At 43.7% G+C, this 17,149-nt stretch overlaps 1 protein-coding gene across 2 annotated transcripts in view; it reads left to right on the top strand.

The window, feature by feature from the left end:
• The window catches only part of Thsd4 (thrombospondin type 1 domain containing 4), a 610,303-nt gene that overhangs the window by 570,169 nt on the left and 22,985 nt on the right, over window positions 1-17,149 (top strand). For both annotated transcript variants that reach the window (XM_048793384.1, XM_048793385.1), the window contains 5 exons: window positions 1,103-1,278; window positions 3,659-3,755; window positions 8,432-8,707; window positions 15,663-15,792; window positions 16,741-16,945. In XM_048793384.1, coding sequence (XP_048649341.1) covers window positions 1,103-1,278; window positions 3,659-3,755; window positions 8,432-8,707; window positions 15,663-15,792; window positions 16,741-16,945 — 884 coding nt within the window. The remainder of the gene's footprint in view (window positions 1-1,102; window positions 1,279-3,658; window positions 3,756-8,431; window positions 8,708-15,662; window positions 15,793-16,740; window positions 16,946-17,149) is intronic.

Genomic DNA, 17,149 nt, shown 5'->3' with positions numbered 1-17,149 from the left:
GAGGGGAGGGGAGGGGGGATAGTAGAGGATAGGAAAGGCAGCAGAACACAACAGACACTAGTATGGCAATATGTAAATCAATGGATGTGTAACTGATGTGATTCTGCAATCTGTATATGGGGTAAAATTGGGAGCTCATAACCCACTTGAATCAAAGTGTGAAATATGATATATCAAGAACTATGTAATGTTTTGAACAGCCAACAATAAAAAATTAAAAAATTAAAAAAAAAAAGACTATTAAAAAAAATCAAAAATGGGTACATCTCTCAGCCCAATCCACCATTGGCTTGCTAGTTTCATCGTGTCAGATGTATCTGAGGAAATTCTTTCTTATCCACTGATCTAAACACCTTGTTCCTTGCCCCTTTTCTCCTTTATCACCTGCTTCCTGAGTGTGGATTTCAAAGCACAGATCTGTCACTCTGGTCCTGGTGAACTTTAACAAGTCCCCTCGCATCTCTGAACCCATATCTTTAAAAAATGAGAATAAGTCTGCTTAGCAATGTTATAAAACTTGCTGGTCTACATAATATTTGCTGTGTCAGAGTTTTAGAAATCTAATTAATTGCATTGTGATTATTTCTTCAACTCTACAGTTCTGTGTCCATTCCTCTTGGATCTATGTAGTGGACTAGAAATTACATTGCTAAGCAGCAATGTGTAAAACTTCCCAATTCTCAAATTTGGGTTTATTTAAAAAGAAAGAAAAAGACTACATAAGCCACATCAAGCCCATCTACTGGCTAAAATCAGCGACTGGGTGGCCCACATGCAACCTCTCACCTAGATAATAGCATATAATACAACTTAGTTGCCCTTCTCCCTCTTTTTGTCTCCCACCCCTAACTTTCTTCTTTCCTTCTCCCTTTCTGCATCCTTTTCTCCTAACCACTCCCATCCTCCGGGCCTATACTAAGTCCAAGTGGTAGAGGGAAACCAAGCCGGTTAAAGACCGCGCCTGGTCCTGGTCAGGTATGTGGAAGAACGCAGCACAGAGAGGACCATGACAAAACCCTGGACGGAGGAATAGGCCAGCAGCTGGGGAGGTGAGTTCAGTTTCTGGAGGACTGATCTGAGGGACTCTTGTTTTTCTCTACAGCCTTACGAAGTCGTTCTGGCCGCTCCATCATCAATGGGAACTGGGCGATTGACCGTCCTGGAAAATATGAGGGCGGAGGGACCATGTTCACCTACAAGCGTCCCAATGAGATCTCGAGCACTGCTGGCGAGTCCTTTTTGGCCGAAGGTCCCACGAACGAAATCTTGGATGTCTATGTGAGTATAGATGGTTCTGGGCTCTTCTCTAGATGTTGTATCTGGTTGCTTCCAAAGAACACACTTAGGGCAAATAATCAATAAATCATTCCTCGGGCTCAATAAAATCATTTGCGTGGAGCTGGTTGGAGGTACCCCTTCAACGCTTGGCACTCATCGCTGTCATTTACGCCTGAATGTACCCCGCTCATAGAAACTTTAAACTCTACCAGATGCTTGGTACTCTCAGAGTTTATTGACCCAGTAAAACCAATTTTACTTGTTGAACCAAATCAGAGGCAAACATATCCTTTATTTCATGAGCACTGGATCTCCTCCAGGCACTTCCCTCCTAACGCTAATTTGGCATGTTTTCTTTTCACGGCAAAAGAAAGCAAATGTCAAATGCAAGACCGCTCCCAGCTCCCAGCCCTCTTCAAACTCTGCTAAAGCAAATGAAGAATCCAGCGCTCCAGACCCCTCCAGATGAAACGATAAAGCTTAGAGCAACAGTCTCGAAGTTTACTAGAAGTTCCGCGCTTCACAAAGGAGAACTGTGATCTACTTTACTTAAAACTAGAATATCAAGTTGCCAAACAGTTTTAAAAGGTCCCTGTTTTTTTAAAAGAAACAACTAGAATCCAGTCTCCTGAAAAGATCAGGAAATAAAGGGTGACCAGAAATAAAAGCTTAAAATTATGTTTGGATAAAAAGAATGAGCTCACCAAAAAAAAAAAAGAATGAGCTCACTAATAAATATACATACTCTGTCCCCAAAGCCTTGCTGGTCTACATAATATTTGCTGTGTCAGAGTTTTAGAAATATAATTAATTGCATTGTGATTATTTCTTCAACTCTACAGTTCTGTGTCCATTCCTCTTGGGTCTATGTAGTGGACTAGAAATTACAAAGAAAGCCTTGTTATAGTCAATCTGGGTGTTTTTTTTTTTTTTAAGCTATCCACTTGGTGGGTTCACTCTGGTTAAATTTGAAACGGTATCAGAGACTGGGGTTGTGAAAGGCCTGCTGTGGGTGGTCTTGGAAAGGCGGCCAACAATAATTTCATAAACAGGACAAGGCTTGGACTGGCAGAAGAGGCACGAGAGGAATGGGGGCAGTAACAGAGTGTGTAGGTGACGGGGATAGGGTAGAGAGCAGGAACCCACAGTCACACAACTGTGTCCTTCAGGGCTCTGTGCTCACTACCACATTCCCACACAACACCCATGAGTTGGGATGGGTGCGTGGTGTAGGAAACCCAGTGCTTTTCATGTCTGCCTACCTCTGGGTGACTGATGGGATGGAGACCCACTCCACAAGGAGGCAGGGGGTGAGAGATGATGGCATGATGACATAAACAGGAAGGACAGGCACAGGACCCCCCACCCCCTCACACTCCCCACACCCGTGCTGGAGCCAGTCAGCAGTACCATAGGAACACAGGACCTAAGAAACCAACTGTGACTCTCACCTCCTCTTTTCTCCAGATGAAGAAATCAAAAACTGTGGGATTCAGAGACTTGCTCTAGATCACAGATGGCCAGATAGACAGCCACTTCATCAAACATGGCAGCGTCTCCTTGCTTGGCTCAAATACTGTAAATCCTCATTCTGTTGCTTCATTGAGCCCAAGCCCTGCCTCCCCTGGTGACAGCAACGGGCATTAGGACTTTGTGCTTACTCCACAGGCCCTGCTCACAGACGTTGTGTTTCCATCCCAGATACTCTTCCAGGGCTGACTTCCAGTAGCTTCCTGCTTGCTGTCCTGTCTCTTTGTCACTGGTTCCTGAAAGAATATGACCCAAGAAGACTTACTTCCCTTATGAACCATTTTTCTGATCCCATCTCTTTGTGATTCTAGAACTTTCCATAAATGAAAAAGGGGTGGGGTGCAGAAAGCCAACAAGGGATAGATTGAGCTAGTCTCTCTGACCAAGTAGAGGACTGTAAAGAAACTTAATGCTCCAGGCCTGCTCTGCCAAGGAGGTTTCATCCTTGTTTGTATGTCTCACCACCTAGTGTTCAAACAGGTTCTCCTGCAGCGGAGACGTATTTATCTATGTGGAACATATAGGGAGCATGGAGCAAATGCAAAGCCATGGCCTAGAATGGCTGGCAGCCAACAGAAAGGTTCTGCTTCCTATGTGGTATTTATAAAATCTTGACTCTCAGCCTAGTTTGCTTCTGATCTGCTCAAGAATCAAGTTCTTCATTCTTCAAATGATGAGAAGCCCTCTGGAAATAGCTTGGTTTCATCTGCCACAGGGTCACTAACATTACTAGATGTGAATGAACCTTCTCATGTGGCAATAGCACCACTCGTACTATTGTAACCCAGGTCAGCAGGAAAGGGGACGCACATGTGTGCCACAGCAGTGACACTGACTTTTCTGCCATCAGATGATACACCAGCAACCCAACCCAGGAGTCCACTATGAGTATGTCATCATGGGAACCAACGCCATCAGCTCACAGGTGCCACCTCACAGGAGACCAGGTAAAATCCCTTGTTTTACCACCAAGCACTGGGACACTTCCTTTTAAAGGCCTCTCCTCTTCTTGCCTCCTCTCTCTGTCTCTTGCTCTTTGTCAACACATAGAAAACCATGATCCCACGTTTCAAAGTCAGTGGGCCTTACTATCGCAGCATGATTCACCTCTGGTGTAAGCCTTACTGATAAGACCATTTTGTTCACTTGATTCAAAAACAAGGTGAACATCCAGGTCTGCCTTTCTAGTCCAGCATTTTGAGATGTCTCACATTAATTTTCTATGGCAGCTATAGCAAATTACCTCCAACTTAGTGACTCAGGATGAGACAAATTTACTGTATTACAGTTTCAGAGGTCAGAAGTCTGAAAAGGATTTCACTGGGCCAGAGTCAAGGTGTCGGCAGGGCCAGGGCCAGACTCACTCTGGATGCTCCAGGGGAGAACCCATTCCCTTGGCTTGTGCAGCCTGAAGAGCCCCTGCCTTCCTTGGTTCCTGGCCCCTTCCTCCACCTCCAAACCAGACAGTAGCACCTTCAGATCTCTCTGACTCTTCCACCATCACATCTCCTCTAAGTCTCATCCTCCTGACTCTTTCCTTTTCAAGGACCTTTAAGATTAGATAGCCCCCTCCCAGATAATACCAGATAATCTCTCCATTTCAAAATCTTTAATCATATCCTCAAAGTCTCTTTTGCCATATGAAGTAACATATATCACAGGTTCCAAGAATTAGGCCGTGGTCCTGTATGGGGGCAGGGTGGATTACCTGTCTTCCACATGCCATTTCTCTTGGTCCCCTGATGCTTCTGTTAATAACAGTTGACCTATTAAAACAGGATCACAATGCTCACACCAAATGATCCACCCTGCTGCTTCCTAGGGATGCTGCTGGTAGACAGGATGGTGGTGCTGGGTATGGTGCTGCTCTCTGCAGACATGGCCCCACCAGGTGATGAGTGAGCCCACCACCCAGAAGGAGACTGGAAATGCCAAAGACTGATCTCTCACATGCGCTGGGTCCAGGCTATGAGGTCTCCCAATAGAGCTCAGAGGCAGCTGCTATCATTAGCCTCAATTTAAGAGCAAGGGAATGGAAGCTTCAGGAGACTGAGTTATTTGTCCAGGTTCCATGCCTGAGCAGTGACCTCAGATTGGCCTGTGTGACCATCCTGTGCTATTATCCTGCCTGAAGGTTACCTGGTCCAGTACCTGTCCTAGGAAGAGAAGGAACAGGTGCCAGACCTGGCCCATCCATCCTTCTGTGGGCTACAGTTTGGAAAACTAAGCTCTCTGATTGCCACAGTCTAGGGAGGAGCCACCTGGCTGCCTAGAGAGGGTATGTGGTGGGTCAGCACATGGGACAGGGGTGTTGTCCAAACCTCAAGTCAGCACAACACCCACACAAAATTTGATGCTATTTCCAGGAGCAAAACACAGTCTGAGACATCAAGCACAGATGGCAAAATACTGGGATTTCTGAGATCTGTTGCTGATTTTTAGGGACAGTTGGATAGACTGAAGTCAAATAGGATCATGATGATTGATAACAGGCCTAATGGACCTCAGGAAATGGACAGTAGGGGATTCTGAGATGAGCTTCTTAGAGCAGAGCAGGCCAGAAGGGAGCAGTTGTAAAAGGTGACAGAGGAAAGAGGACAAATGGACCAGGCTCCATCCTCCATGTCAACAATCAGGAGGCCAGAGTCTAAATCCAGCTCTGCCACTTTCTTTCTATACACCCTCAGGCAAGTCGGTAACTTCTCTGAACAAACTCTCAGTCTAAATAATAAAGGGGAAAAGAAAAACTGCATTCAAAAGTAGTCTTTCTGGAGATATGAGTGGAGATTGAATGAATTCATTTTTCTTTCAAACAAGATACTAAAAAGATTTTTAAATGTTTTTTTGTCTAGTAACAATCTACATAGTATCATTTATATCCATATGTCTTGATCTTCATTCTGTTTGCCTAATCTGCACATAAATTTTTAAACCACAAAGTGGTTTGTTTAAAACCAACAAAGTAAAAAAGCACTGGTAAAGGGGTGGAGAAAGCCCTATATTTTTAACTGTGCTTTATAGTAACTCTAGAATATGCCTTCTTATTTTATACTAAAATGATACATGCTTGAACAATATTCAATCAAAATGGAAATATATAAAGTCAAAACAGCTCCCATGTAATTACCAAAACTTGGGAGCAACCAAGATGTCCTTCAGTAGGTGAATATATAAACAGTGGCACATCCAATAGTGGAATAGCACTCCGTGGTGAAAATAAATCAGGTTCCAAGCCACCAAGAGACATGGAGAACCAGGTACAATGGCATACACCTATAATCCTAGTGACTCAGAAGGCTGAGATAGGAAGATTGCAAATTTGAGGCCAGCCTCAGCAACTTAGTGAGAAACTGTGTTTAAAAATTTAAAAACTGAGGGACTGTGGATGTATCTCAGTGGTAAAGCACCCCCAGAGTTCAATCCCCAGTACAAAAAAAAAATAAAGAAAACACAAGAGATATGGCAGAACCTAAAATACATATTACTAAGTGAATCTGAAAAGGCTATATGCTTACTGATTCCAATTCTGTGACATTCTAGAAAAGTCAGAATTAAGGAAAAAATTTAAAATATCTGGTTGCCAGGGGTAGGAGGAGAGAAGAATGACCAGAAGAGCCGAGGATTTCAGGGCAGTGAACCTATCCTGTATGACACTATAATGGCCCATGCATGTCATTATGCTTTTGTCCAAAACCATAGATAGATGTAATATGCCATCAGGATGTTCATAGTGAAAGAGGCTATGCACATGTGGGGACAGCGGACATATGGAATTCTGCATCCTCTGTTCAGTTTTGCTTTGAACCTTAAACCACTCTAAAAACTAAAATTATTAAAAAAAAAAAAAAAAAAAAAAAGCAACAGCCTCCAGCCCCATCCCCTTCCCAGAGGGAATCTCTCAGAACAATTTGAAGGGACTCTGCCTCACCCCTTTATATGCATACACAAACATGTTTGCAGACAATCTGAATCTTTGTCTACAATCTCAAATGTACAAGGAATATCACAGAATGTTATTTTCCATCACTCAATTTAAATCCAATGTTAACCTTCTTTGAAACTGGTAGAAAATTCAGTATGTCAGTATGGACGCTCTCTCTCTCTCTCTCTCTCTCTCTCTCTCTCTCTCTCTCTCTCGATATGAGGAAAGATCCCAGAATCTCAGAAGAGCCAGAGCACTGGCTGGACCCTCTGAAGGTCTATTTATGCCAATTCCATTGAAAACTGTAGGTTGAGGGCAGCCTCATGGGAACTGTGGGTTGGGGCTCTGCCACTTCCAGCCTCTGTTGGGGACAAGGATGCCCTTGAGGCTGACAGCCAGTCCCCCAACCCTACTCCAGATGTGGCCTCCTCCTGGGTTACTCTTCCTGATGCATGGAAGGGTCCATGGTGCTCAGGAAACCCAAGACCTCAGGTTCCTACTTTTCCTACATTCGAAAAAGCCCCCTCCCTGTTCCCTCCCTCCCTCTTCTCCTCCTCCTCCTCCTCCTCCTCCTCCTCCTCCTCCTCCTCCTCGTCATCATCATCATCATCATCATCCTTAACTGACAGAACTTCCACTTTGCCCTCCCTGAGAGCCCAGCCTTGTACTGTGCTAAAGGAGAGCCATCAATTTCAAGCAGCTTTATTTTCTCTCCTGCAAAAAACCAAAGCAAAAAAAAAAAAAAAAAAAATCTAAGGGCATGGCTCCCCTTTCAGACTAGGGGAGGAAGGGGGGAGACAAAGAAAGGCCACCAAACACAAATTAAGATCCCAAAAGTGACCTGCCATATGTGTGTGTGTGTGTGTGTGTGTGTATACAAACTGAATTCTATGCCTTTTTTGTTCATCAAACAACATATCACAGACAATATCTCCATGTCAGAACACGTATGTGCTGCATTCTTTTAAAAAGAAAATTCACATATTATTCCATTTCACAGTTGCAGCATAATATATTTTTATCACTATTCTCCATGAACATTGAAGTCTGTTCTACTGTTTTGCTATTTCAAATAATAACCATATTAATAATCATACTTGTATGTTCAGCTTTACATCAAAGAATGAGAATCTTTGTCTGACAAAGACTTTAGGAGCTGAATCACTAGGTCAAAGGGTATATGTGAATTTAAATTTTGGATAGCTAGAGCCAAATCACCCTCTAAAAATTGGCATCTATTTGCAGGCTCATAGACAGTGAATTTAAGTATTTTCATGCACCTTCAGCCAGGGATTTGGGACTCTGGGGTTCATCAGAAACTCCGAGTTTCTGATCCTTATCATTAGGTAAATGGAGCTATTGATGTTTTTCTTGTTTTCAGGTGTAGTTCTTTCGTTAGGAGTGAAGTGAACATTTTTGTATGGCTTTTGGCTGTTTGCATGTCTTTTGATGGAAACTGCCTCTCCATGGCTCTTGTGTACTTTTCCTATTGGGATGTTCATCTTTTTTCTTATTGATTTTTAATTCGTATTTTGAATATTAAGAAAGATAGCATCTGCTTATTTTAAATATCCTATACTTAAGTGTTGCAGATTAGAAATGATCTCATGCCACGTAATTTCTAACGTTGAAGCAATTTCCTCTTTCAACTCAGTGTCCAAAATGATCTTCCTTCTCTGTGTCTGCACTGGCCTCTCCTAGGCGAACCCCTCAATGGCCAGCTGGATGAAGAAGGTAGAAGCCAGGAAGATGGAGAAGAGAAAGAGAAGAACGGGGAGAAGGAAGACTTGCACGGGGAGGCGTCTGAAATCTTCACCTCAGAATCGGTGCAGACCTTCCCGATCAGGCATCCAGATAGATTTTCTTCCCATCGACTAGACAACTTGGTACCACCAGTGCCACAGCCCCCACGAAGAAGCCGGGATCACAACTGGAAGCAGCTGGGGACAACAGAATGCTCAACAACCTGTGGGAAAGGTGAGCCTGCCTGTGGGACAGGGTGTCCCTACAGAACCCAAACAAGGAAGTATGTCTCCGGATGTGTGGCAAATCCTCACTTCCGTGACCTACCTGTGAAATGGTTCATTGGCACAGCAGGCAGGGTTAGAGGTCCCCAAGATGACCCTTGGGCTCGGTGATCTACTACAAGGACTTACAAGATTCAGAAAGGCTGTTGTGCTCATGTTTACACTTTATAACAATAAAAGGATACAGTTTAGAATCAGCAAAGAGAAACAGCATATGGACACAGTCCCGGAGAAACCAAGGGCCAGTTTCCAGGTGTCCCCTCCTCGAGGATACCTGATAGAGCCACACAGGGATACCCTTTATTTTTCCCACAGTGATGTGTGACAACACACTCTGAGTACTGCTGACCAGAGATGCTCACCCAAGTTTCAGTGTCCAGGGCTTTTATTGGGCATTAGTCACATAGGCATGTAGCTCCCACATGGTTGGCATTAGCTACACAACCTTTAGTACCCCCAAGGTCAAACCAATATAGTGTACCAAGGCTTGAGGCATAAAAAAACAGACAGTCGCTGTGAATCACATTGTCGGCACAAATTATCCTGACAAATCCATAGACATGGCCCAAGATCTCAGGCATAGAAAAACTCTCACCAGGCAGAATTTTCCAAGGACTCTAAGGTCATCTCCCAGTAGCTGATTCAGGGCCAGCAGTGAGGACAGACCTTTCTATGCAATGTGCAGGGTTTGAGCAACCCAGGCTGCTGAGTTAAGCCTTTTCTGGGCATATATATATTCACAGTAATTACAGAATGCACATATCAGGTCTAAAATTGATATACAAGTCAAGGTTGTAGAAGATTTTACACAAATGCCATTTTAAACTCATTCTCAAATCTAATGATTTTAGGAGAGTAAAACATACTTTGAGGGCTTGAGGTGTTAATTAGCTGGCTTTTATACTCATGGTTTCCTTTCCATACTCTCCCAGTAAAAATCTTAATTCCAGATTCATCCATTAGCCTAACTTAGTCAGATAGGACCTCCAAGGGGCAAACCTGTACCCAGCAAAGTCGGGTTTATTAACTTATTGCAAGAAGGGAGACTAGAAACCTGAAGAAGCATGGCCTGTCTCTCCAAACAAAAGGAAGTTATAGGATTTGGGAGATGGATGGAGTTTTGGTGTCATTTCAATAAAGCAGAATTTTGACAGGCTCAAAGAATGACTGTGTCAAGGGGCCAACATGAGGCCTGAACATGAACCCAGCATCCCATTTCCTTGGAAGCTCCAAAGTTAGGATAGGTGTGGAACATGATATCCAAAAACTCCTTATGAGACATTGTCCCCTTGATAGGAAATGAACTGTGCTTCTGCTTCAGGGTAACTTTGATCCTCGTTACAAGAATACATCTATAAGCTGTGTAGTTATCATTTCCTTCAGATATATAATAATAGCCTCTCATTTGTACTAAAATTCTATTGTTGTCCCTGAAATGGCTGTTGTCTGAAGGGAGGTTATTATAGAAACAAAAAGGCTGTGTCCCCCCAGGATTTCCTACAACCTGTGTCACTATGTGATACACCCAACATATTGTTTTGGGATTTTTTTTCTTTTCTTTTCTTCAAGAGACTTGACTCTAAGAGTGTGAAATTTGGAAATCTTGACATAATTCGAACATAGAAAAATATCTCACAATTGCTTCTAAAGCTTTGACTTAGTGGCTTTGAGAATAAAATTTAAGTCTTGGGTTCTTCTGGGAGCTAGAGCTCTTCCTGCCCAGAATCTCTGAAATTCCATAAAGACTTGGTAACTAGAGCATTAATTTACAAGGTTTTATTCCAATTTTATTGTGCTCATGCTTGATACATGTGCAAAGAATGTGGACTGGCAATTCGTTGAACCCGACTTCTTCTGTAAGCTTTATGAGGGAAAATCACATTTATGAGGGAAAATGCCTCTAGAATGTGTCTTGAGAGAGGTAGAAAGCTAGGAGTAATTCTGCATTAAGGCCAAAATCATTTTAATGAGACTCTGGCCATGATATTTATAGAGATAAGTTGTATGTAATGTAATTAACATAGGAACCCAAGATCAAAATGTATTATTTCCAAAATATTCTGCCATCTGTATAGTGGTGTGATGCCTGTGAAAAGGAACCAGATACACTCAGAACTAGGTGAAAATGAGAGAAAGTCATTAAAAGGATGAAAATTATCATCATTTGGGGTTTGGGGGGGGGGGTTTGTGGGATTTTTTTGTTTTGTTTTTTGATACCGGGGATTGAACTCAGGGTTACTTGACCACTGAGCCACATCCCCAGCCCTATTTTGTATTTTATTTAGAGACAGGGTCTCACTGAGTTGCTTAGCACCTCACCATTGCTGAGGTTGGCTTTGAACTCACAATTCTCCTGTCTCAGCCTCCCGAGCCACTGGGGTTACAGGCGTGCACCACTGGGTCCAGCTCATCATGTGGTAACATATCAAGGGTGGCATAGATAGAAGTTTCTCTTCCACCCCACCCAGCCATCATAAGGCATTGCATTTTTAGACATAATGAGATAAGAATAAAGTATGTACCCTTGGCCAACACATTCTCCATACTCTATGTGTCCAGCAGTAACTGGATGGATGCTGATCACTCGTCTAGGTAGCCATTCAGCAGGCCTTTCTCTATTCTATACTTGACATGATGGAGACCTAATATCCAAAGTTTCCAGTTATTTTGGCCCCTAACCTACCCTGGATGTGTGATCCACACTGAGGTAAAAACTCTCCCTCTTATCCTCTGGTAGCGAACCAGCAAACTCCTATTCCTACTCCAAGACCTACCTACCTCAGATGCCACCTCCTCTGTGAAGCTTTCCTGATTCTGCAAGATGCAAATAGGCACTTCTTCATCTGGGACTCCCAGCAGTTCGACACATCTCTGTCCCCACCCTGCCTGGCTGGGCTGGCTCCATGAGTATGCAGTTTGTAGCCTCTGCACCTGGTACCGTAGCACAGCAGCCAATCTCAAATGTGTCTAGGATAAGTGAATAGATCATTATATTTCAAATGTGGGCTGTATGAGCTATTAGAAAAGATACAAGAACAGCTTTTATATCTTTATTATATTCTAGACACACACTTCTATTCCTGCCTTTACCCATGTGCTATCAGTAACATAAAAAACGTGGATTCATATATTCAAAAATTATCTGGGGCTGGGGATATAGCTCAGTTGGTAGAGAGTTTGCCTTGCATGCACAAAGCCCTGGGTTCAATCCCCAGCACCAAACACACACACAAAAAAAGAATAGTCTTTGTCTCTATGTTTCCATATGACTCTGTGTAATCTTTAAGGTGGCATTCTCCTTGACATTGTGGATTCACACTGTCTTCTAGATTGTGAGATCTGGAATTTGACATCCATACCCATTTTAAATATTTAGGCTGTACACACCCACTTGCACATGTTCACACCCACACTTGGCATCTGCCACTCATGAGTATCTGAGGTGACATTCCTACCCTCTTCTTTTCCCTGATAAACAGTACTGGTTTGGAAGCCAAAGAGATAATGCAGAGGTACATTGGGAATGAACCAAAAATGGGGGTGTTTCTTTCCCTACCCTTCCCTTTTCTTATAGTCCTAGCTCTCTTTTTCTTTCATGTGACAAATGCCAGCAGCCCATGGGTGCCTCTCCCTGCTCCCTTTAAAGTGATGTCACCAGATGTGCAAGGCCAGGGAAACAATGTGGATGCATAGAACAGTCATCAGCAGAATTATCAAGTGTGTTGTGACCAAGAAATTCTATGAGTGCCAGCACTGTCCAACCCTTTTCTGCACAACCCAAATCCATACCTCTTGCGATCTCATCATCTGTGCCTTATAAACCCTCTCCCACACTCTTGCCCATCCTCCCTGGAGGAGCCAGCCACACATGTCTGTGTCTCCCACATTTACATTTCCCTTTTTGTAAATGTTTCAGCAGCAGCATGCCAATCATGGTATTAGCCTTTTAGGGTGGTAGCCAAGAGTAGCCCATACTCAACTACCCGGACCTCTGTCAAAGTCCTGGCATGGCTCAGTTGATTCCTGCAGGTCCTAGAGTTATTAACCTCTTACTTGATCCATCTTACATCCATCTCTCCATAATATCTCACTGACCTCCACCCCATCCCTTGAATTCACTAACCCCATTTATTATAAACTAATAACCTGAGGTACAATTCCCAATTCTGACATAACACACTTCTATTTTGATCAGCATTTCCACATACCAGCCAGACCAACCAATCCCACATTTGTTCTTCTGCCCGAAGTCTAGCCAGCACCTGCCCTCAAACCCTGTCCTTGCTTACGGGCAATGATAGGAATCATTGGATTGTAATCTTGGACAATGTGAGGTGGTCAGGTGCCCTTCTGAGTGACAATCTCCCTTTCTGTGGATGTAAAAATTGAACTAAAGAAAGAAACCATTGCAGTTGCTGGAGTCAAGAATTGTAGGTCCAGTATTTCCTCACCATTAGAGAGACAAAGAGCCTCTGATTTCATTTCTTTGGTTCATTTCCATGGAGCTGGACCATGGACAATGGACAATGCACATAAATGCAATAAAATTGTGGGGGAAGGCAAGCAGTGGCCACCTGCCAAACGCCCCCAAGCAGGACCCATCCTTCCAAGCAAGAGCATTCCTATGGTATCCTGTATCCTTTTAGCTAAAAATATTAGATTTCCCCCTATGTGAGTGCCAAGTGGTTGGGGTAGTGATTTTTGCTTTCCAGTCCACAAACTTATAAGTGGAAAAGTTAAACCCACATGGTCTAGAGGGAAAGGAATAGGCTAAATAAGATCTTTACTTAAGCCCTTAATAGCTGGGTCCTAAATGGGTGCACTGCAAGCTGGGAGCTAAGTCTTGTTCTTCTTTTTAACTCAGCACAATATGCTTAATGTTTGTTGAATTTAATTAGAAATCTCTTCTGTTTAATGGAAGGAGATACGTAGTTGAGCAAAATTTAATTCCTCAAAAGTTTTTGCTTCCCATTAATTTTACAGTCAGTACTGCTTTTTACTGAGCTAATAATTGGGCCTAATTGGAACGTTATTTTAAATAATGGTCTCAAGTTATAGCTACACTGTAAAATCTTACTACCAGAGTCATTTAAACAAATGATCGCTTCAGATTCAAAACTGTCTTACAAACTGTCAAATTTCTTATGAGAACTACCTATCCTCTGGCTCAATCTGTCATACAAAATCAGTTTGAAGGATATCTGAGACACTTGCATGGCTGATGTCATATCAAGACATGTAAGTCATATATGGCTCTAGAAAATATAAGTGCCTGGCAACTTAGCAACAGAAATAAGTTGTTTTAGAATAAACTATAGTGTTGTTCCCGGCAGGAATTGTGCACCACCCCGGAGTGGAGGAGGACAGCTGTTTGTGAAGAAGCATCCTCAGAAGCTTGATTCAGACAGTATTCTGTCTTCTTAAAATTCCACTAGTAGTATCCCAGTGCTGTCAGCAGGTGGCAGCAGAGAGGAAGACAGAACTGAATTGAGAGCTGGAAATTTCACTGATCAAATTCTGGCTTGTTGTTCAAAATAGTTTTATCCTAACTAAGCCAGTGAAACTTGGCTATGTTTCTAAAACAAAACCATGAGACAGTTTTTTTAGCAAAATACCAAAAACAAGTATAATACCTCTGTGTTAGTCAGGTTTTTATCACTGTGACAAATGCCTGAGAAAAACAACTTAAAAGTGGAAAGATTTATTTTTGGCTCATGGTTTCAGAGGTTTCAGTCCACAGTCAACCAGCTCCATTGCTTTGGGCCTGAGGTGAAGTAGGATATCATGGCAGAAGGGCATGGCAGAGGAAAGCTGCTCAGCTCATGACAGCCAGGAAGCTTATGTCAGGGTGTAGGGGGCAGGGGACACACAAAATATAGCCCCCAAGGGCACACCCCCAAGGACCTACTCCTTTCAACTAGGTTTTACCTCCTCCAGTATTCACTACCTCCCAATAATACCATCGAATTATGACTCCATCAGTGGTTTAATCCACCAATTAGGTTAGAGCCCTGGCTATCCAATCATGTCTCAAACACCCACCTCTAAATATTGCTGCAATTGAGTACCAGACCTTGAACACACAAGGCTTTGGGCATATTCCAGATCCAAACTATCACAACCTTTTATAAATATTTATTCTATAAGCTTCTATAAGCACCTGCTACTTTCCTAGGTCCTGGAGTTGCTGAGATGAATAAGAACTAGTCCTGTCCCTGAGTAGCCCACTGTCTTCATGCGAAGCAGACATACCTGAAACAGAATTACCACTGGATTCGGACATTGTTAGAGTAATATAGAAATATGTTACAAAGGGAGACAGCAGCTATTCTTGAATCTTGAATCTTGAATCTTCTTCCTGCTTTGCTTCAACTTGCCACACATGTGTACCTGGTCTAGAAAGTCAGTTTGTCAAGCAGGTACTTTTATTCCAGATTAACCACCTGGGCAGCCCCTCCCCCAATACAGGTGCATATAAACTACCCAAGCCCAGCCCTTTCTCTCTGAAACATGGCTTCACCCCTCCAGGACACTTTCTCTTGGATGCTTCCAGAGAACCTTAGAAAGTAACTATTTGTGTTCATTCTATAGTCACTCCCAACCTAGTGAGTTCTTTTTTGTTATTTCAAACCATTGTGAAAATTGCTTTTATCTACCTTTGAATATATTCAAACCATGTCCACAAATAGAGTAGAAACTCTGCGAGGCAGGAGCTGTGTGGGACTCTCCTTTGCACGCCCACAGTCACTAACAAAGTCCTGTGAATAAGTGCATATCGACACACTGGTGAAGGAGAGCCTGTGGGGATGGTCCTCCTTTCACTGGCACCTCAAGACCTGTGCACCATCCCGGAGCCCAGCTTCAAGTGTGTGAGGCTGACCTTGGCGCTCTCCTTGTCCTTACAGGATCACAGTACCCTGTTTTCCGCTGTGTGCACAGAAACACTCACGAAGAGGTTCCAGAGAGCTTCTGTGACTCCAGCATGAAGCCAACTCCAGAGGAGGAGCCCTGCAATCTCTTCCCTTGCCCAGCCTTGTAAGAGGCCTCTGTCTAGGTCACCTATTGTGGGGTCACTTCTGGTTGGTGTGCATGAGACCTTAATAGCAGATAAGAATCTAGTTATTAAACTACTCTAAGTCGGATTTACAAACACCAGACTTGGACTGTGCTTGCTTTGTGGTGTGTTTAGCAAGCCTACCTGTCTTTCTGGAGAAACCCGGGAGCTACTGGCCTTTAGCAAGTGGCACACTGAGCAAGAAAGCCCACCCTTTGGGAAATTGGGGCAACTGGGGTTTAGCCTGGTAAGGAAAACAAATGGAAGCAAAGAATGGGAACCTGGTGCCATCAGTGCTGTCAGGGAGCTGAGTACAGAGAGAAAGTACTGAGAGTGGACCTGGAAAATTCAGAAAAAGTGTCTCAAGAGAGGTCTTAGACTGGTTAGACACTTCTAAAAGAACCGGGGGAAAGACCCTAAAAGGTCAAAACCTAATTCTCTGAAGTAATAAAAATAATACTCTCATCCAAATGCATAATGAGCATGTGCTGATGTCACATGCAACTAATCACTGAGTTGAGAGGACAGAGGAGGATATGTAAAAGGGATGTGGAGACCTTGCAAAGGAAGGGCTGCTGGAGGGAGGTCTCTTAGTTCTAAACCAGGTTATGTTCCCCAGCGTAATTAAAGTCCCCTTTGGAGTGGTTGGGTTCTGTTTTACCTTGTTTACTAGATAGAAATCCTTTGTACCTTCTCAGTATTCTATTACTTCATATAGAATCTGGGCCCTGGTCACTGGTAAATAGCGTGTCAAACAAAATTTGCTTCCGTTATGAGTCAGATGACCTTAGTCAGATTTGCAACCAATGATCCAGGAGTAGGGTCCCCCAGGGATTCTGATGATTATGAATGGGCTGGGCTCACGCTTCCCTCTGAAGTCTCTCTCTCTCTCTCTACCCCCGGCCCACCCCACCTCTTTTTGGAGCCAGCTGGGACATCGGGGAGTGGTCTGAATGCAGCAAAACCTGTGGCTTGGGCATGCAGCACCGCCAGGTTCTGTGCCGCCAGGTGTACGCCAACCGAAGCCTAACTGTGCAGCCCTACCGCTGCCAGCACCTGGAGAAGCCTGAGACCACCAGCACCTGTCAACTCAAGATCTGCAGCGAGTGGCAGATCCGGACTGACTGGACCTCGGTATGGGGCAGGGCAGCCTGCTGCAGACCCCCATCTCCAGGACCCACCACCACCCTCCCACCTCTTCCCACCAGGACCTGAGACAAGATAACCCTCAGCTCCCCAGGAGGAAAACCATCCCCAGGGTGCTGGTTAGCTGTGTTTGCAGGTCCTGGGATGTACCATGAGCTCAGTAGAGTTCAGGCTGGTGTGCATCACCCACAG

The sequence above is a fragment of the Marmota marmota genome, unplaced genomic scaffold, assembly GCF_001458135.2.
Source record: "Marmota marmota marmota unplaced genomic scaffold, marMar, whole genome shotgun sequence".
Taxonomy (NCBI): domain Eukaryota; kingdom Metazoa; phylum Chordata; class Mammalia; order Rodentia; family Sciuridae; genus Marmota; species Marmota marmota.
This window is presented reverse-complemented; position numbering and strand designations above follow the sequence as displayed.